Genomic DNA, 25810 nt, shown 5'->3' with positions numbered 1-25810 from the left:
GCAGGAGGGCATGCCAGGCATACCCAAGAATGAGGTGTCAAACTGGTGCAGCGACAACTCAGGACTATTTACATGTCAAACAACATAAGCAGCATGTGATAGACAGAGTTAAACGATCCCATAGCCAACAAATCCGATCTAAACTCTACAGTCCTACTACATCAAGTCATGAATCGTGGAAGGCAATTAAACAACTGACTAGAGGAAGCACTCCACTCCTGCACTATGGCTAATCCACCTAACCTACACATCTTTAGACTGTAGGAGGAAACCAGGGCACCCAGAGAAAACCCACACAAACTGGGAGAATTTGCAAACCCCACACAAACAGGTCACCCAAGGCCAGAATCGAACTGGGTCCCTGGTGCTAACCACTGTGCCACCTTGCCACCCTGGTGGCAAACCCATGCTTGTTTACTTGCCCCAGTGTTCAACACACCCACCTGGATCTAGCAGCAGGTACATGTGGAAAAGTAGGTTTGTAGCTCTCTGGAAATACATCTCCAATAGGACGAGGAGAGCCCACTGATGGTTCCAGAGGTTTCCGGGCCAGCCGCCTCAGCTCAGATGCCTCTCTATTGGAAACCTTGACACCTCTGGTACTTGGAGCAATGGCCTCTGCATCTTGGTTTCCTAGGGATCTTTGGGCACCATTCCCCTGTCTGAATGTTGCTGGGGCTCCTGTTGATCTCATTCTAACTGAAGGTCGAATCGCTGGTCTTGGCTGAACAACATTATCCAGATGAGAGAAATGATTTGGTCTGACATCTCCTGCATTCACAGAATACAAACCAAGGAGCATTGCAAATGTTAATTTTAAAATAAAACTGTTCTTCATAAATTCATTAAGCAGGTACGCAAAAAATATTTTAGTTAAACACAGAACACATCAACCCTGCTATAAAAAAAACAATGTATTATTTTGTTTAACATTTAAAGGGGAAAAAGACTGTGGACACTAAAGACTCGTACAAAGAATAAGGAACTCAACAAATGTCACTTCCCAGATTCTTTGATGATTCAGTGGCTATAATGCTTCTTCTACGTGGTACCACACGATTTAAAAGTTTAAATTTTGGTCTGTAGAGAGTTAGCTTATCTCAGCTGCAGCAGAATGAAGGACATGACTGACATTTGTGCCCTGGACTGGGGAAGGAGCAAGGAGAAAAAATGTTCAGCTGCATGTCAGGTCCATATATACAGAATTGGACCATAGTAGGATCTGGATGTCCACAAGGTCAAACAGTTCACTGACTCCCACTATCTAGGCACATAAGAATGACTACTCTGGCATTGTATTGAAGAAATGCTGACACTGAAAAAGAAAAACTTCTGGATGGTTGGATCCTTTCCAAAGAGGATAAAAGTTGGGACAACGTGGGCGGCAGTGGTTAGCACTGCTGCCTCACAGCGCCAGGGACCTGGGTTCAATTTCGGCCTCGGGCGACTGTCTGTGTGGAGTTTGCACTTTCTCCCCTTGGCTGCGTGGGTTCCCTCCGGGCGCTCTGGTTTCCTCCCACGCTCCAAAGATGTGTGGGTTAGGTTGATTTTCTATGCTAAACTGACTCTAGTGTCAGGGGGATTAGCAGGGTAAATGTCTGGGGTTACGGGAATAGGGCCTGGGTGGGATTGTGGTCGGTACAGACTCGATGGGCCAAATGGCCTCCTTCTGTACTGTAGGGATTCTATGACCTGCTCTTCTCTCTTCTATGAGAAATAAGACAATAATCACCCACATTTTCTGGCCAATGTCACAAATCGGTAAGTCTGTTCCCAGGCCAGCCAGCAATTCAGGTATTTTACAAGAGTAACTTCTGTTGAATTTTCTCAGATTTCTCCTCTCCTTGCCCCAATCATAGTCGGGATGCAGCTGATTTCTAGTTAGTATGAAATGTGAAAAAACTGCTACCGACGCTTGCACTTACCCTGGTGTCTCTGCCGGTGAATGGGCACTTGTGGAAAGTCACTTGTCTCAGTGTTATTGACTAGGAATGATCGATTGATTTCTTGATCAGGTGGTCTTGCTGTTGATGGTCGCAAATCACACTGATCCTGAGGGACAGAGTTCAGGAAGGTTATGGGTACATTCTTTCTACTTCTATATCCTTGTGTGACAAGCAGACAGTGTTGCTAAAAGATTAAGTTTCTGTATTATATATTCAAATTCAAGATTTTGTAAGCTAAGCTTGACTATTGTGGATTTGAAATGAAACTGCTAGCTGCATATAGAGATCATTTTGCCTTTTCCATGCCAGGATTCAAGCAATAATAGCTGGCAGCTTCAATTTATGTTGCTGCCAATGAATAAAATTTTATCAGATCAAGGCTGTCTGAAAGGTACCACAGGTTTGTGAAATAATGGATGCAAGCACATTTGTTACTAATTAGGGTGGCTAATAATGAGGGTGGCTCATGTCGTTCCGTTGTTTAAAAAAGATTCCAAAAGAAATCCGGGAAATTATAGGCAAGTTTGACGTCGGTGGTGGGCAAGTTATTGGAAGGTGTGATAAGGGATAGGATCTACAAATATTTGGATAGACAGAGACTTATTAGGGAGAGTCAACATGGCTTTGTGCGTGATAGGTCATGTTAGACCAATCTATTTGAGGAGGTTACCAGGAAAGTGGATGAAGGGAAGGCGGTGGATGTTGTCTACCTGGATTTCAGCAAGGTCTTTGACAAGGTCCCTCATGGGAGGTTAGTTAGGAAGGTTCAGTCGCTAGGTATACATGGGGAGGTAGTAAATTGGATTAGACACTGGCTCAATGGAAGAAGCCAGACAGTGGTTGTGGAGGATTGCTTCTCTGCGTGGAGGCCTGTGACTAGTGGTGTGCCGCAGGGATCGGTGTTGGGTCCATTGGTGTTTGTCATCTATATCAATGATCTGGATGATAATGTGGTAAATTGGATCAGCAAATTTGCTGATGATACAAAGATTGGAGGTGTAGTGGACAGTGAGGAAGGTTTTCAAAGCTTGCAGAGGGATTTGGACCAACTAGAAAAATGGCAAATGGAATTTAATGCAGACAAGTGTGAAATATTGCACTTTGGAAGGACAAACCAAAGTAGAACGTACAGGGTAAATGATAGGACTCTGAAGAGTGCAATTGAACAGAGGGATCTGGGAATACAGGTACAGAATTCCCTAAAAGTGACGTCACAGGTGGATAGGGTCGTAAAGAGTGCCTTTGGCACATTGGCCTTTATAAATCGGAGTATCGAGTATAAAAGTTGGAGTGTTATGGTAATTATATAAGGCATTGGTGAGGCCGAATTTGGAGTATTGTGTACAGTTTTGGTCACTTAGTTACAGGAAGGATGTAAATAAGGTTGAAAGAGTGCAGAGAAGGTTCACAAGGATGTTGCCGGGATTTGAGAAGCTGAGTTACAGACAGAGATTAAATAGGTTGGGACTTTATTCCCTGGAGTGTAGAAGAATGAGGGGAGATTTGATAGAGGTGTATAAGATTTTGATGGGTTTAGATAGAGTGAATGCAAGCAGGCTTTTTCCACTGAGGCTAGGGGAGAAAAAAACCAGAGGGCATGGGTTAAGGGTGAAAGGAGAAAAGTTTAAAGGGAATATTTGGGGGGGCTTCTTCACGCAGAGAGTGGTGGGAGTGTGGAATGAGCTGCCGGATAAAGTGGTAAATGCTTTTAACATTTAAGAAAAACTTGGACAGGTTCATGGATGTGAGGGGTGTGGAGGGATATGATCCAAGTGCAGGTCAGTGGGACTAGGCAAAAAATGGTTCGGCACAGACAAGAAGGGCCAAAAGGCCTGTTTCTGAGCTGTAATTTTCTATGGTTCTATATGAGTCTGAACACAACCTCTGGTGACTGCCACTCAATGGCTGCAAATATTGTGCCAGAAGAAAACTCCAAAAAGGCTTTGGTTCAAGCCCCCACTTCCAGACAGCAATTGGGCTGCTAACCACCACATTCACTCGGACGACAGAACATGTCCTACCAAAAAAGGTACACTGCCAAGTCCTTTAAAATTATTTGACATCATGTAATCTAGCTGTTAGTACAGAATGAGTATTGCTGAAAAAAGTCATTTTGTCAAAAGCTTTTCGCATTGCGCTCATCAGGATAACCTCAAGAATGGGGTCCCTTGACATTGGCATTCTTGTGCATGGGAATTAACAAGTCTCTCTCATACAAGGTACACCTCTTATAGGTATTTGAAGCTCAATGCTCAGACACTTCAGGCATTACTGATAGGGTAGGGAGGTTTAGCCTATGAGCTGCTTTGTTAAATAAAAGAGTGCATGTGTATGTATTTGTTTACCTGATGATGATAGAGCACATCTTCTTCCAACGCTATACCACAGAACTCGCAAGGGATCATGACATCTCCATCGCTGGAGCCATCAAATGGACCATATGATGGCAAGGTATAGTCTTCTGAAAATAATTCAGGATTCACGTGATGACGATGGGAGAAAATATCATTTGCCCTGGGAATGGAGACCCTTTGTAGCGGCGGTATAAGTGTGGTACTTTTACTGAATGATGCAAAGGCACTTATTGGGTTACAGCCAGTCTGTAAAAAAAAGGATCATAAATTAATTCCCTCTTAAAAGGGAGAAAAGATAAAACCTAAAATACTTCCAATATAAAAGTATCCCATTCATTTATTTGTATTCCAGGCACTATAATCTCTAGTCTACTTGTAGATAAGGTACCTTCCAGCTCATAGATTCCATTTAGTAAGTTTCCATGCCCTCCAATAAGAGACTCACCATGTTGGTTCAGAACTCATTACTTCCAGGTAATGCATCTATCCTATTTTCCCCATGTTCCTATTCACCCAATTTCAAAATGTCCACTCAGGTTTCAGGTGTTTACATCTGCAATCAGACCTCTTTTGCTCATCTACACAATTGATGTTTTTGGAAATAACCATTGCTGCCCAAACTACATTCAGCTTTGGATTGAATAAAGAAAATAAAGTATCTACCTGAAATGCAAGTAGTCACTCTCTTACCATCTCCCAATACAGAAAATCTTCCAGGTTCGAACAACTCACTTATAATCCTCCATTTACATAATTGCATAAATCTATATAACACCTCTAAGATGACACAAGATACATTGATTGATTATGCAAAGAAAAACTGACACCAGGCCAAAGCTGAATTGATGAGGGGTGACCAAAAGGTCGGTCAAATAGATTGGTTATAAGATCTTATGAAAAGGAAGGTGAAGAGGCAGAGTGATCATGGTAAATGAAGGCATGGATGACAAAGATAGAGTAAAGACAAGAAGGAACACAAGAGACCAGACTCAGAGGAAAGAGGATTGGTAGTTGTAAGACAAGATGTTTGTTAAGGAGAGGTGAAAACAGAGAGAAGGGATTTAAACATGACCCTAACAATCTTAAATTAGCACTAAGGGACCAGAAACCAACATAGATCAGCAAGGACAGGGGATGATGGGTGCATGGGATTAGTTCAATTAAGGGCATGGAAAAGCAAAGATGGGGACAGAGTGGAGGTTGCCCAGTAGAATATTGTAACTGAAAAGCATGGATAAGGGTTTCAGCAGTCAATGGACAGAGGTGGGAGTGAAGGTGGATGATAATTTATGTCAGCATTCTTTTTGTGGAGAGGAAACTCAGTAAAGGGGATGCAAATACTGTGGCAAACCTGTTTTAACTATGGGTTGGGGAGGAGGATGGAATCGGTGGCATGGATAGAGTTTGAGACAAGAGCTGAAGATGATGCGTCCTGTCTTCCCCATGTTTACCTGGAGCAAGATTACAGCTCATCCAAGAATGGTGATCAGACAAGCTGCCTGACAACACAGACACTGAAAGGGTTATCGGAATTATGCACGGTGGCACAGTGTCGAGCATTGCTGCCTCTCAATGCTAAGGACCCAGGTCAAATTCCCAGCTTGGGTCACTGTCTATGCGGAGTCCACACGTTCTCCCTGGTTCTGCGTGGGTTTCCTCCGGGTTCTCCGGTTTCCTCCCACAGTCCAAAAGACATACTGGTTAGGTGCATTGGCTATGCTAAATTCTCCCTCAGTGTAACGAACAGGCGCCAGAGGGGATTTTCACAGTCACTTCACTGCAGTGTTAATGTAAGCCTACTTGTGACACTAATAAATAAACTTTAAACAACAAACTTGGGTCGATTCTTGCTCCATGGCTCTAACTCAGCAAAACTGCCTCAATTTCAACCAGCATTTATCTCAGACACCTTGCCCACCTCTCACTATTTCTGCCCTTCGGGTGATCATTGCGATTAAAAGACCTTTGTTTGCAGTCATTACAAGTCTGAATTCTATATTAAATAATAGTGGAAAAGAAAATACCATCTAGCAATCAGATCATAGTAAGATAATCTTTTTAACATTGGCTATTTGTTGTACATTGAAAACAAGATTATTGGAAAAATTGATAACAGAACGACCGATATCAGAATTAGCAATGGTAACTTATGGAACCAATGCTAATTGGTTACAGTGGACACTGAGTTAAAACATACCTGGTGAAGAATCAATTCTTGTTCAGGAAAAAGTACTTCACAGAACTCACAAGGCAACATTGTGACATCAGCTGAAAACAAAGGGAAAAAAGTTGTAAAGTTGTCAAACTAATAAATTTAAATTATTTTTAAGGGGGCTTGTTGAGGGGTAAATTGAGATGGCCAGCACTGTCTTTTACTACAGACAATACAAAACTCATGAGGCAGATATCTCTGTATAAAGACATAACATTTATTTAAAACAAAAACACAACAAACAGCTGCTCGGAGATCACCAAAAGGGTTAAGCAGCTCTGGAATAGAGCGACAGAACCTCTCTGATGAATCCAACATGTACAATCAAAATCAGATCAATTACGGGTTTTCTTATTTATCATTGCCGCCTCATATTAGTTTAAAATCAATTACGTTTAGTAAACACACATCAATAACAATCTCTGACATTCACCTCAGCCAATTGCATTCTACCACCCGGTATAATGATATCTCATTCGTCCATTTAATCCGGACACTAACTCCCATCTTCGCTGAACTCACTTCCCTGTTGCTAGGTGACTGTAGACATTCATCATAGAGGTCAAAGTGAACATTCCCAGCGGCTCATTGCCAAACTGGATAGACACATGATCCTGCGTCCAGGTACATATCTATTCTATGTCTAGACAATGAATATCCCTATTCATAATGTTGCAAAACGTGTTCCCTCACCAGAAACTTTGATATGAATTCTGCTAACTACCGTGGTTTCCAGCCTTTGGCTCTGAACTCTTTACCATCATACCTTGCAGTAACTTGCTTTTAGTTGAAATGGACAATGATTCATTCAGTACTTAAAATACATTTAAAATATCAGCATATATGTTTTAAAATTATAATTACTTATTTCATTTTCTTACTGCATCCTATTTCTTTCATTAGCTTATTAACTTTGTTTCAAGAATCACTTAACTCTTTGCTGGTAATGCTGTCAGTGCCTTATATATTCTGTCTAAAACCTTATTAGCTGGTTAATAATTTCCCTCCAGGGCTAATGGCAGAGCAGCTTATCATAATTCATCTATTCCTATGTTATTCAGATTTAAACCCAGGCTGACAGATGAAACAAACGTTTTGTTCCATCTAATGCCAGAGTTCAACTCAGTCCCTATGAATCCAAATCCATTGAACAATGCTGTTGTCATTCTACATTCTGCATAGACCCATGCAAAAGTTGATCCCATTGATTTTGGCCTAAAAAAACATACTCTTTTCATATATCATGTAAAAGTTGACCCTAGTTTATTCCCCCCCTTCCCCGGGTATCAGCGTTCTGCTCACCAGGACCCAATGTGGTTCATTAATTTAAAGATATGTGCAGGAGAAGGGGAAACTTTAGATTAGTGATGGGCAACAAAGGCTAGTGAATGAATAAAGATACAGTGGCACAGTGGTTAGCACTGCTGCCTCAGTGCCAAGGACCTGGGTTCGATTCCGACATTGGGCGACTGCCTATGTGGAGTTTGCACGTTCTCCTAGTGTCTGCATGGGTTTCCTCTGGGTGCTCCGGTTTCCTCCCACACTCCAATGATGGACAGGTTAGATGGATTGGCATGCCACATTGCACCTTAGTGCTGGGCGATTAGCAGGGTAAATGCGTAGCATTGCGGGGATAGGGCCTGGGTGGAATTATTGTCAGTGCAGGCTTGATGGACTAAATTGCCCCTTTCTGCACTGTAGGGATTCTACGATTCCACTTCATTTCAGTGGGTTGCAAGATTGAAATCTGACCTGTTCACTAAATATGCCTCCATGGATAAGATTAAACACATTTATTAAACTTGATAAAAAAATCAAGTTCCATCATTTTATCATACAATAAATATGAACAAGAATATGCATCGATTTGCCTGCATTGGAAATATGGATGAAACTTTGAAATATCAGCCAACAAAATTTCTAAAACAAAAACCATCCTTAAAAAGATGCAGTTCAGTGGTTTCATCGTGCATGACGGATGGTACAAGAATAAATTAGGTGGTGATATTCAAACGTTAAGGTCTGCCCAAACAGAATAAAGTGTGAATGTGGAATTTGAGACCAAGAGGACCATGTAAACAAAAAAAAGTTTGCTCTTCTGGGACATATCCAAATCCCACCTTGGCAACAATGTCACCTCACAACATTTAAGAAGCATTTGGACGAGCACTTGAAACACCATAACATCCAAGGCTATGGCCCTAATGCTGGAAAATGGGATTAGAATAGATAGGTGCTTAATGGCAGACACGATGAGCTTAAGGGCCTCTTCCTGTGCTATATATGATTCTATGATCCAAGATCAACCAACATTGATGTAGCATTATTCCCAGTGGTTTTACAAATGTCATTCAGCCCTTGGATAGGTGTATAAATAAAGCTCCCTAGGCATCTCCAAAAGATTTGGAACAATTGGATGTTGAAAGGTGGGAAAAAAAGCCAAAACATGCAAGCACGTCCATCACGGTCACATGGAATGAACTTGATCCCAATAATGTCAGAAAATAATTTCTGAAATCAAATGTATTTAACAACTAGGACAATTACTAATGAAATGATGATGCCATAGTTACCAGTATTACCAATCATAAAGATGATACTAGGAGGATCCATATCTTGCTCCAGACTATTGGAATAAATGATTTGATGATTCAGACAGTAATCAGTCATTTTGATACATTGTGGTTAATTAGTTATGGTATACATTTATGTCGTGTTGGATGACATGTATACAGCTTCTAATGTTATAAAGTAAATGCAGAGAATTCATATTAGTGTTGTTTGTTCTATGGACTCCAAATCAAGTACATGCCAATCTATAATTTAAAAAAATACTAGTCTAAAAGTTAACCCTGGTGACTTTTGGCCTAAAAAAAACTGGTCTCAAAAATTTGACTTTTACACAAATATATGCGGCAAATCAGCAATTTGAGTCAATGGAGGAAGAGACAGGTAGATCTGAGAAAAGACCTCAACTCAGATGAAGAACACTTCCCCATCCCTCCATTCCCCACCTTCTTCTGGTGTTCAATGCTAACACGGGCTGACTAAATGTGAAACATGTCGCATCAGCACTTGGAGGAAAACACAATTCAAACATACAAGACAAATCTCCTCAAATTTCACTGACATGATTGAACAGAATGAGATTGGTAGGAATTCAATTGTGGAACCTCAGTTTTCTGCCGTGAGTCAGTCAATCCACAATTGAAAAAAGTCCCCAGTAACTAATCCCAGTCACAACAAATAATTGAGCCATACAGACTAAAATGGTTCCTGAATCGATGCCCAGTGCCAAGCTATCCGATTTCAGTTGAGGTAACACACAAATCATCAGTAGTGCCTTGGGTTAGAAGACAAAAAGTGGACAACAATCAAACCATCTCGGAAAATCTCAGCAGGTCTGGCAGCATCTATGAGGAGAGGAAAGAGCTGACGTTTCGAGTCCAGATGACCCTTTGTCAAAGGTGGTCAAAGCTTTTCTCTCTTGGTTCCAGATTCCAGCATCTGCAGTAATTTGCTTTTATCGAACCATCTCTCCTTGAAGTGCACAAAATAAGGACGTGAAGCAGCCAAGTTTTCCATTTGAGTAAGGTACCAATGGAACTATTGCCCAGCAAGATGTAGCTAGTTTTACTGACAGGTCTACTAGTGAATCATCACAGTTACAAAGCTAGCATCTCAGCACCATCCCACCTGATACCCTCATGCTTGAACCTGGAAGCTAAAAATGCAGGATGTCAATGCCTGTTGCAAGTAGTTGTTTGCAAGAAAGTTTGTGCATGCAGCTTATTATTTTTTCCTCATGTTTGAGAAAAGATTGAGCCAAGTGAGTGGAATATGCGCCGATTGTTAGGCTTACTCTGCAAGATGATTTATATCTGACATCATAGCCATCTCACTAAGTGTGCCAGTCTGCCTCAAAATATTGGAGAAGTAGACATGCAAAATATTCAATGTGGAATATACATTGGTCTTATTCTAACATTATTAATTAGACTTTGGGTTATATGGGCAGAATTTGCTCTGGTTTGCTTACGAAATGACCAACGACCCTTTTCTTAAACAATTATTTAGGAGGCCTGAAACATGCAACATGATACTTACTTGCAATTTCTTCATGGACATTTACAGAAGTTGGGAATACATTAGATGATGAGCGATTGTTGAACAAGTCCACAACATTATGTGGCTCAGGATGTCTGTAATCAGTGCGAGTATCCTCCCACAGAGGTGGCCACTCTCCTTCTCCACCATTGTTCTCATTTTGGAGACTGAGAGCAAGCAGGTAATCCAAGTTCGAGTTGGCATCGACATGCCCAGGGCCTGCAGGATCTGCCACACGGTGTCTCTCAATCCTCGTTATGCTGGCTGTGAAACAGAGGAAATGTAGAACAGTTAAAAAGCACAATTTTACAGTTTAATCTGTGCTCAGTTGGCTGATTTTAACCCAGAAAGCAACAAGGGTCCACCACAATGGGGATCAGCTGAGCACGAGCGTTCCAAATACGGATTCACACGGCAAACTGCGAATGTTGGGTGAAGAGAAAATCAGATTCAGGAATGTCCCTTACCTGAGCCGGTAACGTACCAAAGGGAGCCCAATATGCATGAAGTTTAACTTAGCACCAGTTAATCAATGCAGTAAAGAGGACAACATAAAACAGATATACAATTTTTCCCACATTCATAAATCAGACCTTTGTGCATGACGAAAACAGTGTTGCCACAGGTTAGCCTGATGGTATGCCTTGATTTCTCATGGTCTACACCAATCTAGAATGTTCAATCCAAGAACTGCTACCACCGAGTTCTGGAATAGTCCTTATCCTCAAAGTGCATCTTCCATTATAGAGCAGGAGAACTACAGGCTGCAGAACACCAACATTCTATATCCACAATGCCACTCATATACCCAACTCTGCACCATCCAGGTATTTGTGTTAAACAGATAGTAGAATTGATGTTGCTCAAGACTTATTAACTGGGTACCAAGAAATCCAAGACATGAACGTAATCTAATTTTAATCATACCAAAAAGAGAATTATATTCACGCTTAGATTAAATGTAGCAGCACAGTATACATAAATGATAAAATAGAATTCACAGAATCCCTCCCGTGCAGAAGGAGGTTAATTGGCCCATCGAGCCTGCACCGATGATCCCACCCAGGCCCTATCCCTTAACCTCACAAATTTACCCTGCTAATCCCCGACACTAAGGGGCAATTAACATGTCTAATTAACCTTTCCTGCAAATCAAGGAAACTGGAGCACCTGAAGATAACCCACAGCAACATGGGGAGAACATGTGTGCTAACTCCACACAGTCACCCAAGCTCAGAATTGAACCTGGGTCCCTGGTGCTGTGAGGCAGCAATGCTAACCACTGTACCATCCTTAACACTTCTCTATTTTTCTCCAATTTCCTCAGTCGTCACCAAAGTTACAGGGTCATCTCATCCTAACATTGAAATATTTTGCAGAAGTGGCGACCCTTTGTGGTGCATGTGCTTCTCTCTACCCTGGTGGGCGGGGGTGGGGGGGGGGGGGGGGGGGGGGTATTTTATTATTTATCTACTTCCAGCTCCTCAACATTTAAACTCAAATGTTGAGAAGACTATTTGCCATTCCAAATGCTCCCAGCTTACCTTGATTCTGGTCTCTGCCTACAATTGGCATATTTCTCCTATCCAGCCCCCTCACTGGAAAAACCGTCTCCCGGTTCCCATGAATTTTGGTTTCAAACTGTCTGGAAATTCTTGGCCTGGGCCGAATACGGTTCTCCTCAGCCCGATGTAGGTTCCCAAACAGATGGTTTTCAAACCAGGTGCCAGCATTTTCTTCAAAGTGATACTCAGACCCAGCTTTCATTCGGTTGTTATTCTTTTCCTCCACATCTTTACCACAGGTGACGTGGTGTATGCTTAAGTCTTTGACCAGAACATTGCGACCACAAGCTGCACAAGGTTCAGTCCTTGATCCACAATAATCAGCATGCTCTTGAGATTTGTTGAATGCCAGCTCCAGCTCACAGTATTGACATTTAACCAACCGCAAAGCGCATTCCATATTCTGAAAAACAAAAACAAAAATTAAATTTTAAACGGTACTTTAAGAACCTCAAAAGGTTACACTGGCACTACCCAGAATATAAACAAATCATGCAGGTTACAGACTGGATTTCCTGTTCGGATTCAAATACCTTTCAGGCTGGGAAGAAGTCAAAAGGACTCCTGATCTCCATTGCTATCCAGGAATTGCTAATGGAAAATAGCCATGCCAGGATGGACCATGTCCAAGCCCAAAACTAGCAAGATAACCTGATTACAGTTAGGCACAAGATCAGCAAATGTATCTTTCTTCCTTAGTTTTCCCACTATGAACAAACTACAGCTGTGTAGCAGAGTGCATGACACATAGTCCAATGTCCCCTTTCCTGCAGCTACACCAAGCAATCAAAATATACGCCAGTAGAATAATGGCCTTTTAATATAAAGGGGTTGAAATGCAAAAGAAATGAGCAAGTGTTGCTACAGTTGTGCAGAGCCATTTTAGACCCCAACTGGAATGTGTTTAGTTTTGGTCACTGTACCTCAGGAAGGAAATAGCACCTTGGAGGGGTTAATGGAGATTTATCAGAACAACACTGAAAGGGTGTGTAAATTTGGTTTGCATTCCCTGATAAGAGTTTAAAATGTTGATCTAAACGCGGCCTTTAAAGTATAATCTTAAATTTAGAGCTAAGCCATTTAGAAATAAAATCAGGAAATGCAAAATTTGGAATTATCTCCCTGCCACAATAGCTTGCAGATGCTGGCTCAATTGAAATGCTCACTGCTATCAATAATTTTTGTTGGACAAGCGTACCAAGTGGTAGAGCAAAGGTGGGGAAATGAAGCTTGGGTATAAATCAACTGTGGTCAAACTGAATGTAGGAACAGACCTGAGGGACTGATTAGCCTACATCTGTTTCTACATTACACCAATATCTGCATTTCAGACAGATTTTCTTTTAAAATTTCCACAAGACATAAGCGGCACTGGAGGCCAGCGTTTTTAATTGCCCATCCCAAATTGTCGAAGGTTGTGAACCACATTCTTGAACCCCTATAGCCCTCGTGGTGTAGGTACACCCACAGTGCTGTTAGGGAAGGGGCACCACTGACCCAGCAACAGTGAAAGAATGGCAAGTCAGGATGGTGCAGGGCTTGAACAGGAACTTGCAGGTGGTGATGTTCCCATGTATCTGCTGCCCTTAGCTTTGTAGGTGGTAGAGGTCACAGCTGAAGGTGCTTTCAAAGGAGCCTTGGTGAATACTGCAATGCATCTTGTAGATGATACACACAGATCGCACTGTATTTCAGTGGTGGAAGGTGCAGATGTTGAAGATGGTGGATGTAGTGCCAATCAAGCAGGCTGCTTTGCCCTGGAAGGTGTCAAACTTCTTGAATGTTGTCAGAGCTGCACTTATTCAGGCAAGTGGAGAGTATTCCACAACACTCCCGACTTGCACTTGTACAGGGTTGACTTTGTGGAGTGAAAGTGACTTTGTGGACTTTGACTCCTTGGGAGGCAAGTTACTCTCTGCAGGATTCGCAGCCTCTGACCTGCTCTTGTGGCCAAGCATTTATATGGCCAGTCCAGTTTAGTTTTGGGTCAATGGTAACCCCTAGAAAAAGAGAAGAACTCAGTGATGGTCATGCCATTGAATAGAGATGTCTGGATTCTCACTTGTTGGAAATGGTCATTGCTTGGTATGAATGTTACTTCTGATGTGGAGATGCCGGTGTTGTACTGGGGTAAATAATGAATGTTACTTGCCACTTATTCCAAGCCTGAATGTTGTCCAGGACTTGCTGTATGTGTTCACAGACTGCTTCACAAATTTTGATGCAATTGTGCAGGGTGTTGGTGAAGCCTCAGTTTTGCTCCTTTTACCTAAATAAGGATATAGTAACATTGGAGGCAGTCTAAAAGAGATTCACCAGACTAATTCCTGGGATGAGAGGGTTGTCCTATGAAGAGAGACTAGAGATTACTGGTTTTCTTACAACACATGCACGAGATCACCTAGATCGCTCTGTACTTCACTAACCTGCAGTCACTCTCCTATTTAGATAATACTCCGCCCTTTGATTCCCCCTTCTGAAGTGCATGAACTCACACATCCTCACATTAAACTCTTCTTGCCAGGTTTTCACCCAGTCAACCAATCTATCTATATCCCATTGCAGAATCACAATATCCTCATCACAACATGCCCTTCCACCCATCTTCATATCATTAGCACATTTGGAAATCTTGCATTCTATTCCTTCTTCCAGGTCATTAATACAAATGGTGAACAATTGTGAACCAAGAACTGAATCCTGCGGTACTCCACTAGTTACATCTTTCCACTCGGGAAATACCCCATTTATTCCAACTCTCTGTTTTCTATGTGACAGCCAGTTTTCAATCATAGAATCCTGACAGCGCAAAAGGAGGCCATTCGGCCCATCAAGCCTTGCTAATCCCTCTGACAATTTAGCATGAACAATCCACCTAATCTGCACATCTTTGGACTCTGGGAGGAAACTGGAACACCCAGAAAAAACCCACGCAGTCACGCAAGGCCGGAATTGAACCCAGATCCCTTGTGCTGTGATGCAGCATTGCTAACCACTGTGCCACCATATTCTGGGTTTGATTATACTCAGCTTTCCTAAATGATTAGCTATTTCCTCTGATTATTGACAGCGGCATCTTACCAATAATCAATGTTAAGCTAACTGGGCTTTAATTCCCCGCCTTCTGCCTTTCGCTCTTCTTGAACAAGGGTGTCACATTTGTTGTTTTCCAATTCCAATCTTCGGGTACCCTCCCATAATTTAGCGAGTTATGAAAAATTTCAATCAATGGGTCCCTATCTCTGCAGCCATTTACATTAAAACCCTAGAGTGCAATTCATCAGGTCCTGGTAACTTGTCCGCTTTAGCCCCTGGAGTTTCTCTATTCCTTGTAATTGGGATTTTTGTAAAGTCTTGAATATAATTTGAAATCAGCCCATCTGATAACTTAGGGATATTAGCAATATCTTCCACAGTGAAGACTGATACTGACCTGCATCTTGTTTACCCAGTTCACCTTAGACAACTCCTCCCCCATACCATTATAATTGCCCTTACTTAAATTGAAGACACTGGTTATGGTCCTATGACATTCACTCTGAAACTGTATCTGTAATTTTATTAAATTGTGGTCACTACCCCCTAGGGCATCCTTAACCAGAAGATCCCTTATTAATCCTTCTTCAATGCACAAACCAAATCTAAAATAGCCCATTTCCGGTAAGGTTCCACAATGTACTGCTCTAAAAAGCAATCTCTGATGCACTCCACAAATTCTTCTTCTTCTACTTTACCCATGCCAATTCGGTTTGTCCAACCAGTATGTAGATTAAAATATCCCATGATAATTGCAGTTTCCTGCAAACATGCCCTTAATATTTCCCATTTATGCTCAACTACTTGCAATAGACTACTCCCACCCTTGTCTTCCATCCCCTGCTATTCAGGATTTCAACCCAAACTGATTCTACGCCACTATCCACTGCCTTGATATCACAACTCAGCGCGGCTCTGAAACTTCTTAGATTAACAATGTTACCCCACCTTCTTTCCCCTTTGGCCTATTCGGCATGGTGGCACAGTGGTTAGCACTACTGCCTCACAGCGGCAGGGACCTGGATTCAATTCCCGGCTTAGGTCACTGTCTGTGTGGAGTTTGCACATTCTCCCCGTGTCTGCATGGGTTTCCTCCAGGTCTTCCGGTTTCCTCCCACAGACAAAAGATGTGCAGGTTAGGTGAATTGGCCATGCTAAATTCTTCCAGTGTACCCAAACAGGTGCCAGAGTGTGGCGACTAGAGGATTTTCACAGTAACTTCATTACAGTGTTAATGTAAGCCTACTTGCGACTAATAAATAAACTTTACTTTTCTTTTGGAACATTATATACCTTTCAGTGCCTAAGGAGTCGCCAATGGTGCAGAACATTGTGCAGTCATCAGTGAAAATTCCTACTTCAACCTTTTGATGGAGGGGAAGTCATTGATGTAGCAGCTAATGATGGATGGACCTCGGACCCTGAGGAACTCACACAGTGATGTCCTGGGACTGAGATGATTCACATCCAACAAGCCCAGCTATCTTCCCCTTTGCTGGGTAGAATCCAAAGCAGTGAAGAGTTTTCTCTCAATTCCCATTAATTTCAGTTTTTCGAGGGCTCCTTGATGCCACACTTGGTCAAATGTTGCCTTGATGTCAAGGGCAGTCACTCTCAGCTCAGCTCAGGTCCGTGTTTGGACTAAGGTTGAAATGAGCTCTGGAGCTGTTGCATTAGGCAAGCATACAGAGAGCAGAAGCACATACCTCGTGTTTCTCCAACTGATTTTTTTCCACCTTCATGTTGCACTTACAGTTGACCTGAAAAACAGAAGTGATAAAATTTAGATTTCAAATCTTTTTTATTCTTTCATGATATGTGGGCATCACTAGAAGGCCAGAATTTGTTGCCTGTCCTGTGAACTCTGGCTTCAGACAGTATCACTGTGGTTCTGGAATCACATGTAGACCTGATCAGGTAAGGATAACAGATTTCCTCCCTTAAAAGATATTATTGATCAAGATGGGTTTTTTTTAAATGACAAATTAATGGTAGTTTCATGGTCACCATTACTGAGACTAATTTGCAATTCCAGATTTTATCAATTTAAATCCAACTGTGCCCTCAGAGTATTACCCTGGACCTCTGGATTACTAATTCAGTGAAAGCACCACTATGCCATCTTCTCTCCAGAGTGTTCATTATATTCGGGTTACTGTATAAAAGGGCATTCATCTCCCTGCAAAGCATAAAGACCTCCAGTATACGCTAGCTTAGCTGATCAGCAAGGCAATAAGAACGCAAATGGGTAAAATAGGATTAAGCAGTATGCCCAGGACAAGGAGTGGAAGAGACCAAAAAGACTCCAAAAAAATTATGTTATTGCTCACCATCCAATGATGAGTGTTGGAAAACACATTGTGGATAAGAGTCAGGCCCAGCCAAAGGCAGCCAAAATTAAGGTAAATTTAAAAATAAAATGATTTGGGGAATTCTCCAATACTTCTGACCCGTGCAAAGCAAAAGTCAGGTTGTTCAGGGTACATAATGGCGTTAAAAGCATGACCACATATGCAAAGTACCTCAAGTATATCATGCCAGGATAAACAGACCACTTTTACTGCTAATATCTACATTAGAACAAATTCCAAATATCTTTAAAATGGAAGCAAGTTGACTCAGGCTGTTGGAGTGTTCAAAATATTTCTCATTCATACCTGATAAACTAAGAACTCTCAACATATAGTCTTAAACTATAACTATATAATTGATACAGCAATGAACCTGGAGAATTTAAACTGCCAGTTCAAATCTTATAGATTATAGTTAGTTATGTCCAATTGAAAATCAAACTGGAACAAAAGGCACCTATATCACTCAAGATAAATCAAAACTGACCAACTGTATAACACTTCTTTCAGTGAAAAGACTATATTAGATTAAGGTTCACTCCCGAGTTACACGCTTTAAGCAACTCTCCTCACATTTTGAAACAAAACGACAGTTAATGACTTTGGGCCCTCCTGTAGTCAACAAGCAAATATGTCTGGCATTTCTATTAAAATCAATCTGACCCTGATAGGAATCGTTTGAAATAATAAATATTGGAAGACAGAGTATTGTTTAATTGCATATTAGCTGCTAAAGCAACCTTCAACTATCCCTAATATTTGCCCATAAATGTATGCAAAAAATATATAAATATTTTAAAGAAAAATATCTTGGCAAAGGCAGTTATTAGCCTTTTCCTGCAATTCCTTTGTTGGGAGGCAAGTGGAAAGGTGGTGAAAAGGAATGGAAAGAGAATCATAGAATCCCTACAGTGCAGAAGGAGGTCATTCGGCCCATCAAGTCTTCACCAACTCTCCGACAAAGCATGACCACAGAGCATGACAAGCCCACTGCCTACCCCATCTCCTAACCCCACACATTTACCCTGCTATGCACCCTAACCTATACATCTTGGGACACTAAGGGGCAATTTAGCATGGCCAATCCACCTAACCTGCACATCCTTGGACTGAATCAAGGTCTTTGAAATTTGATTGGTTAAGTAGTTAGATAGATCAATGCCTGCAGTGCACATTACATTATTGTGGCAAAAATAACATTTTGTTTCAAAACAAAACTCACCACTTCTTCACACACTGTACTTTTAATGCAGTATTAAATCTGACCACACCAGAACGTGATACTTAAAGGCAGAAATGCTGTTACAGCAATATCTAGTTGTAAGCATTCATTTTCATTTGCATCACTTATGCATGAGAACATGCAATATTTTACAAAAATAAATTAGCTCCAATACATCTTAAAAGATGAACAGCAGCAAAGCAGTGATATCTAGTTGGCCTATGTCTGAAAGTGGGTGAAGTTTTATTTGCTTATTTAAGAACACAAATTCAATATTAAACAGCAATCCATCCATATTTCAAATCTGACACCCACCAGAGTTCAGCAAATAACAACACTGCAGATGCTGGAAATCGAAAGTAAAAAACAAAGTGCTGGAAATACTCAGCAGCTCTGGCGACATCGGTGAAGAAAGAAACTTAGTTTATGTTGAGTCACATATGACAACTTTGTTTTTAAGAAGTCCATGTCTCCACAAATTGTTAGCTCTGTTTCTCTCCACAGATGCTGCCAGATCTGCTGAGTATTTATAGCACTCTGTTTCAGCATACAACTTAGATGGTATCTTTCAATTTTCAAATCAAAAGGTTCTGCCCAAACTGTATGTATGACCTTCACACGAGGACTGATGTTAACCTCATCACTAAAACTAACAAATGAAGAAATACAGTTGATCTCCGAGCCAATTGGCAATTGCACTGTCCTGCGAGGACCCGAGGCCCCAGGTTAGGCTTAATCCTCTGGTCCAGCATTCAAAAGATACAGCAGTGGCGGGCAAATCTGCCACGAAAACCGCCAAAAGCCATGGAAAATTCATTCATGTAAATGCAATTGACAGATTCTCCAAGGAGCTGCTCCTCCTTTCAGAGGCTGCTTCACTCCCACATTTGCTGAGAAGCTAAGCTTAAAGCTTATTTATTAGTGTCGCAAGTAAGCTTACATTAACACTGCAATGAAGTTACTGTGAAAATCCCCCAGTTGCCACACTGACGCCTGTTTGGGTACACTGAGGGAGAATTTAGAAACATAGAAAAACTACAGCACAAAACAGGCCCTTCGGCCCCACAAGTTGTGCCGAACATATCCCTACCTTTTAGGCCTACCTATAACCCTCCATCCTATTAAGAACAAAGAACAAAGAACAGTACAGCACAGGAAACAGGCCCTTCGGCCCTCCAAGCCTGTGCCGCTCTTTGGTCCAACTAGACCAATCGTTTGTATCCCTCCATTCCCAGGCTGCTCATGTGACTACCCAGGTAAGTCTTAAACGATGTCAGCGTGCCTGCCTCCACCACCCTACTTGGCAGCGCATTCCAGGCCCCCACCACCCTCTGTGTAAAAAACATCCCTCTGATATCTGAGTTATACTTCGCCCCTCTCACCTTGAGCCTGTGACCCCTCGTGATCGTCACCTCCGACCTGGGAAAAAGCTTCCCACTGTTCACCCTATCTATCCCCTTCATAATCTTGTACACCTCTATTAGATCTCCCCTCATTCTCCGTCTTTCCAGGGAGAAGAAGCCCAGTTTACCCAATCTCTCCTCATAGCTAAGACCCTCCATACCAGGCAACATCCTGGTAAACCTTCTCTGCACTCTCTCTAACGCCTCCACGTCCTTCTGGTAGTGCGGCGACCAGAACTGGACGCAGTACTCCAAATGTGGCCTAACCAGCGTTCTATACAGCTGCATCATCAGACTCCAGCTTTTATACTCTATACCCCATCCTATAAAGGCAAGCATACCATATGCCTTCTTCACCACCTTCTCCACCTGTGTTGCCACCTTCAAGGATTTGTGGACTTGCACACCTAGGTCCCTCTGTGTTTCTATACTCCTGATGACTCTGCCATTTATTGTATAACTCCTCCCTACAGTCCCATGTACTCATCCAGGAGTCTCTTAAAAGACCCTATTGAGTTTGCCTCTACCACCACTGACGGCAGCCGATTCCACTCGTCCACCACCCTCTGAAAAACTTCCCCCTAACATTTCCCCTGTACCTACCCCCCAGCACCTTAAACCTGTGTCCTCTCGTAGCAGACATTTCCACCCTGGGAAAAAGCTCTGAGAGTCCACCCGATCTATGCCTCTCAACATCTTATATACCGAGCTCCCTCAGCCAATCCTCATAAGGCATGCCACTCAATCCAGGCAACATCCTTGTAAATCTCGTCTGCACCCTTTCAATCTTTTCCACATCCTTCCTGTAATGAGGCGACCAGAACTGAGCACAGTGCTCCAAGTGGGGTCTGACGAGGGTCTTATATTGCTGCATCATTATTCCCGGACTCCTAAACTCAATCCCTCGATTGATAAAGGCCAGCACACCATACGCCTTCTTAACCACCTCCTCCACCTGCGGGGCTGATTTTAGAGTCCTATGGACCCGGACCCCAAGGTCCTTCTGATCCTCTACAGTACTAAGAGTTTTTCCCTTTATATTGTACTCCTTCATCCCACTTGACCTGCCAAAATGAACCACGATGCATTTATCTGGGTTGAAGTTCATCTGCCACTTCTCCGCCCAGCCTTGCATCCTATCTATGTCCCTCTGTAACTTCTGACATCCCTCCAGACTATCCACAACCCCACCAACCTTCGTGTCATCAGCAAACTTACCAACCCATCCCTCCACTTCCTCATCCAGGTCATTTATGAAAATGACAAACAGCAAGGGTCCCAGAACAGATCCCTGGGGCACACCACTGGTGACCGACCTCCATTTAGAAAAAGACCCATCTATACCCACTCTCTGCCTCCTTTGAGCAAGCCAGTTCTGGATCCACAGGGCAGCAGCCCCTTGGATCCCATGCCCTCTCACTTTTTTCTAGAAGCCTTGCATGGGGGACCTTATCGAACGCCTTGCTAAAATCCATATAAACCACATCTACCGCTTTCCCTTCATCAATGTGTTTAGTCACATTTTCGAAGAACTCCACCAGGCTCGTCAGGCACGATCTGCCTTTGACAAAGCCATGCTGAGTATTCTTGAGCATACTAAACCTCTCTAAATGCTCATAAATCTTGTCCCTCAGGATCTTCTCCATCAGCTTACCAACCACTGAGGTTAGACTCACCGGTCGGTAATTTCCTGGGCTATCCCTATTCCCCTTCTTGAAAATAGGAACCACATCCGCAATCCTCCAATCCTCCAGCACCTCTCCCGTCTCCATCGATGATGCAAAGATCATCGCCAGAGGCTCTGCAATCTCTTCCCTCATCTCCCACAGTAACCTGGGGTACATCCCATCCGGACCCGGCGACTTATCTATCTTGATGCCATTCAAAGATTCCAGCACAACCTCTTTGTTAAAGTCCACATACTCAATCTTTTCAGTCCACCGCAAGCCTGCAGTACACCCACCCAGGTCCTTCTCCTCTGTGAAAAGGCAAAATACTCATTAAGCACCTCTACTGGTTCCGTACAGATTTTCCCACCTTCACCTTTTATAGGCCCTATTCCTTCACATCTCACCCTTTTACTCTTCACATATTTATAGAACGCCTTAGGGTTTTCCTTAATCCTACCTGCCAAGACCTTCTCTTGACCCCTTCTGGCTCTCCTAATTTCCTTCTTTAGTCCCTTCCTACAAACCGTATACTCATCTAGATCTCTATCTTCGCCAAGCTCTCTGAACCTTTTGTACGCTTTCCTTTTCTTCTCGACTAGGTCCCGCACAGCTTTCGTGCACCACGGTTCCTTTAACCTACCAACTCCTCCCTGTCTGCTCGGAACGTTGTCCTGTAGAACTCTAGACAGACATTCCTTGAAAAACTGCCACCTCTCTTCAGCACATTTTCCCGAGAATATCTCCTTCCAATTTACTCCTCTAATTTGCTGCCTTATGTCTTCATATTTCCCCTCACTCCATATAAACGCTTTCCTAGCATTGGCCATTTAACATGGCCAATGCACCTAACCAGCTCAACGAGTGGAGAGAAACAGCAAGCGATTGGATAGCATGCAGCATCAGGAGGCCACAGGGGAGAGAGAACAGTTTTAAACCCATCGACAAAACTCAGCTAATTGGGAGCCAGGAAAACATTAAGTCATCACAGTAATGAATTCCTTGCAAATGAATGCAGAGTCTCGAGCTTGAGGCTGCATAAATTCAGGAGCTATTGTTACAGTACGGGACCAGAGCCCTAAGCTACACTAGGACACCCAGGTTAGACCCCAACAATTTCCTATTTTTGGCATAAAAGTGATGGGATGTTTCGCTCCAGGAGTAATTTTACTGACAAATCAGGGATCTTTTATTGCAAACAATCTTTACTTAATAAATATATATTATATATAAAAATGATCTGGAGGAAAACATGGGTGGTCTGATTAGTAAATTTGCAGATGACACAAAGATTGGTGGAGTTGCTGATAGTGCCAAGAATTGTCAGAGGATACAACAGGATAGATAGATTGGAGACTTGGGGGCGCAGAAATGTCAAATGGAGTTTAACCCGGACAAATGCAAGGTGATGCATTTTAGAGGATCAAATTTAGGTGTGAATTATTATGTAAATGGCAGAACCCTGAGGAACATTAACATACAGAGGGATCTGGACATCCAGGTCCACAGTTCCCTAAAAGTGGCAACACAGGTGACCAAGGTGATTAAGGCAGCACATGGCAGGCTTGTCTTCATCAGCCGGGACTTTGAGTACAGGAGATGGGAAATCATGTTGCAGCTATATAAAATCTGCCACATTTGGAGTATTGCATTAAGTTCTGGCCACCATACTACCAGAAAGACATGGAAGCTTTGGAGAGAGAGTGCAAAGAAGGTTCACCAGGATGTTGCCTGGTCTCGAGGCGTTGGCTATGAGGGGAGTAAAGCAACTAGGATTGTTTTCTAAGATGGAGGCCGAGGGGAGACCTGATAGAGGTCTGCAAAATTGAGACGCATACACAGGGTTGATAGTCAGAGGCTTTTTCCACGGGTGCAAGTGTCGATTACAGGGGGTACAGGTTCAGGGTGAGAGGAGGAAAATTTAAGGGAGATATGCGGGGGAAGTGTTTCATGCAGAGAATGGTGGGTGCCTGGAAAGCGCTGCCAGAGGATGTCGTGGAAGCAGGCACATTTTTTACATTTAAGAGGTATCTGGATGGGTACATGAATAGGAGGAAATAGAGGGATATGGACTGAGTAAGAGCAGAAGATTTTTTTTTAAAGTTAGGGCATCATGATCATAGAACATAGAACATAGAACATAGAACATTACAGCGCAGAACAGGCCCTTCGGCCCACGATGTTGCACCGACCAGTTAAAAAAAAACTGTGACCCTCCAACCTAAACCAATTTCTTTTCGTCCATGAACCTATCTACGGATCTCTTAAACGCCCCCAAACTAGGCGCATTTACTACTGATGCTGGCAGGGCATTCCAATCCCTCACCACCCTCTGGGTAAAGAACCTACCCCTGACATCGGTTCTATAACTACCCCCCCTCAATTTAAAGCCATGCCCCCTCGTGCTGGATTTCTCCATCAGAGGAAAAAGGCTATCACTATCCACCCTATCTAAACCTCTAATCATCTTATATGTTTCAATAAGATCCCCTCTTAGCCGCCGCCTTTCCAGCGAAAACAATCCCAAATCCCTCAGCCTCTCCTCATAGGATCTCCCCTCCATACCAGGCAACATCCTGGTAAACCTCCTCTGCACCCTCTCCAAAGCCTCCACATCCTTCCTGTAATGTGGGGACCAGAACTGCACACAGTACTCCAAGTGCGGCCGCACCAGAGTTGTGTACAGTTGCAACATAACGCTACGACTCCTAAATTCAATCCCCCTACCAATAAACGCCAAGACACCATATGCCTTCTTAACAACCTTATCTACTTGATTCCCAACTTTCAGGGATCTATGCACACATACACCTAGATCCCTCTGCTCCTCCACACTATTCAAAGTCCTCCCGTTAGCCCTATACTCAACACATCTGTTATTCCTACCAAAGTGAATTACCTCACACTTCTCCGCATTAAACTCCATCCGCCACCTCTCGGCCCAACTTTGCAACCTGTCTAAGTCTTCCTGCAAACTACGACACCCTTCCTCACTGTCTACCACACCACCGACTTTGGTGTCATCAGCAAATTTGCTAATCCACCCAACTATACCCTCATCCAGATCATTAATAAATATTACAAACAGCAGTGGCCCCAAAACAGATCCCTGAGGTACACCACTTGTAACCGCACTCCATGATGAATATTTACTATCAACCACCACCCTCTGTTTCCTATCCGCTAGCCAATTCCTGATCCAATTTCCTAGATCACCCCCAATCCCATACATCTGCATTTTCTGCAGAAGCCTACCATGGTGAACCTTATCAAACGCCTTACTAAAATCCATATATACCACGTCCACTGCCTTGCCCCCATCCACCTCCTTGGTCACTTTCTCAAAAAACTCAATAAGGTTAGTAAGGCACGACCTACCTGCCACAAAACCATGCTGACTATCACCTATCAATTCATTACTCTCCAAATAACTATAAATCCTATCCCTTATAATTTTTTCCAACATCTTGCCGACAACAGAAGTGAGACTCACCGGTCTATAATTCCCGGGGAAGTCTCTGTTCCCCTTCTTAAACAATGGGACAACATTCGCTAACCTCCAATCTTCTGGTACTATACCAGATCGGCACAAGCTTGGAGGGCCGAAGGGCCTGTTCCTGTGCTGTACTTTTCTTTGTTTTATAACTAACAAATAATTAACTATTAACAAACGAACAATATTTTAAAATGCAAGGAAACAATTTTAATTTCATACATTCTGCACTCTCATTTCCTTCTCTATGAACGGTATGCTTTGTCTGTGTAGCGCAAGAAACAATACTTTTCACTGTATGCTAATACATGTGACAATAATAAATCAAATCAAAATCAAATTAATTTCTAACATCACTTGTTTCAGTTCCAAATAAACATTTCATTTTTACAGAATTAGATGTCACTTTAATTATAGTTAACTATCATAGATATACTTGCTATAAATGTAAACA

General features: G+C 42.5%; 1 protein-coding gene across 6 annotated transcripts in view; it reads right to left on the bottom strand.

Moving 5' to 3' along the window:
- trafd1 (TRAF-type zinc finger domain containing 1) overlaps positions 1–25810 on the bottom strand; it is a 57388-nt gene that overhangs the window by 16747 nt on the left and 14831 nt on the right. For all 6 annotated transcript variants that reach the window (XM_078227349.1, XM_078227347.1, XM_078227346.1 and 3 more), the window contains 7 exons: positions 16927–16980; positions 12164–12587; positions 10620–10883; positions 6498–6568; positions 4292–4546; positions 1926–2052; positions 444–771 (listed from right to left, as the gene is read on the bottom strand). In XM_078227349.1, coding sequence (XP_078083475.1) covers positions 444–771; positions 1926–2052; positions 4292–4546; positions 6498–6568; positions 10620–10883; positions 12164–12587; positions 16927–16980 — 1523 coding nt within the window. The remainder of the gene's footprint in view (positions 1–443; positions 772–1925; positions 2053–4291; positions 4547–6497; positions 6569–10619; positions 10884–12163; positions 12588–16926; positions 16981–25810) is intronic.

This window comes from Mustelus asterias, chromosome 13 (genome assembly GCF_964213995.1).
Source record: "Mustelus asterias chromosome 13, sMusAst1.hap1.1, whole genome shotgun sequence".
Taxonomy (NCBI): domain Eukaryota; kingdom Metazoa; phylum Chordata; class Chondrichthyes; order Carcharhiniformes; family Triakidae; genus Mustelus; species Mustelus asterias.
Note: the sequence above shows the minus strand (reverse complement) of the source record. Positions and strands in the feature narration are given on the sequence as shown.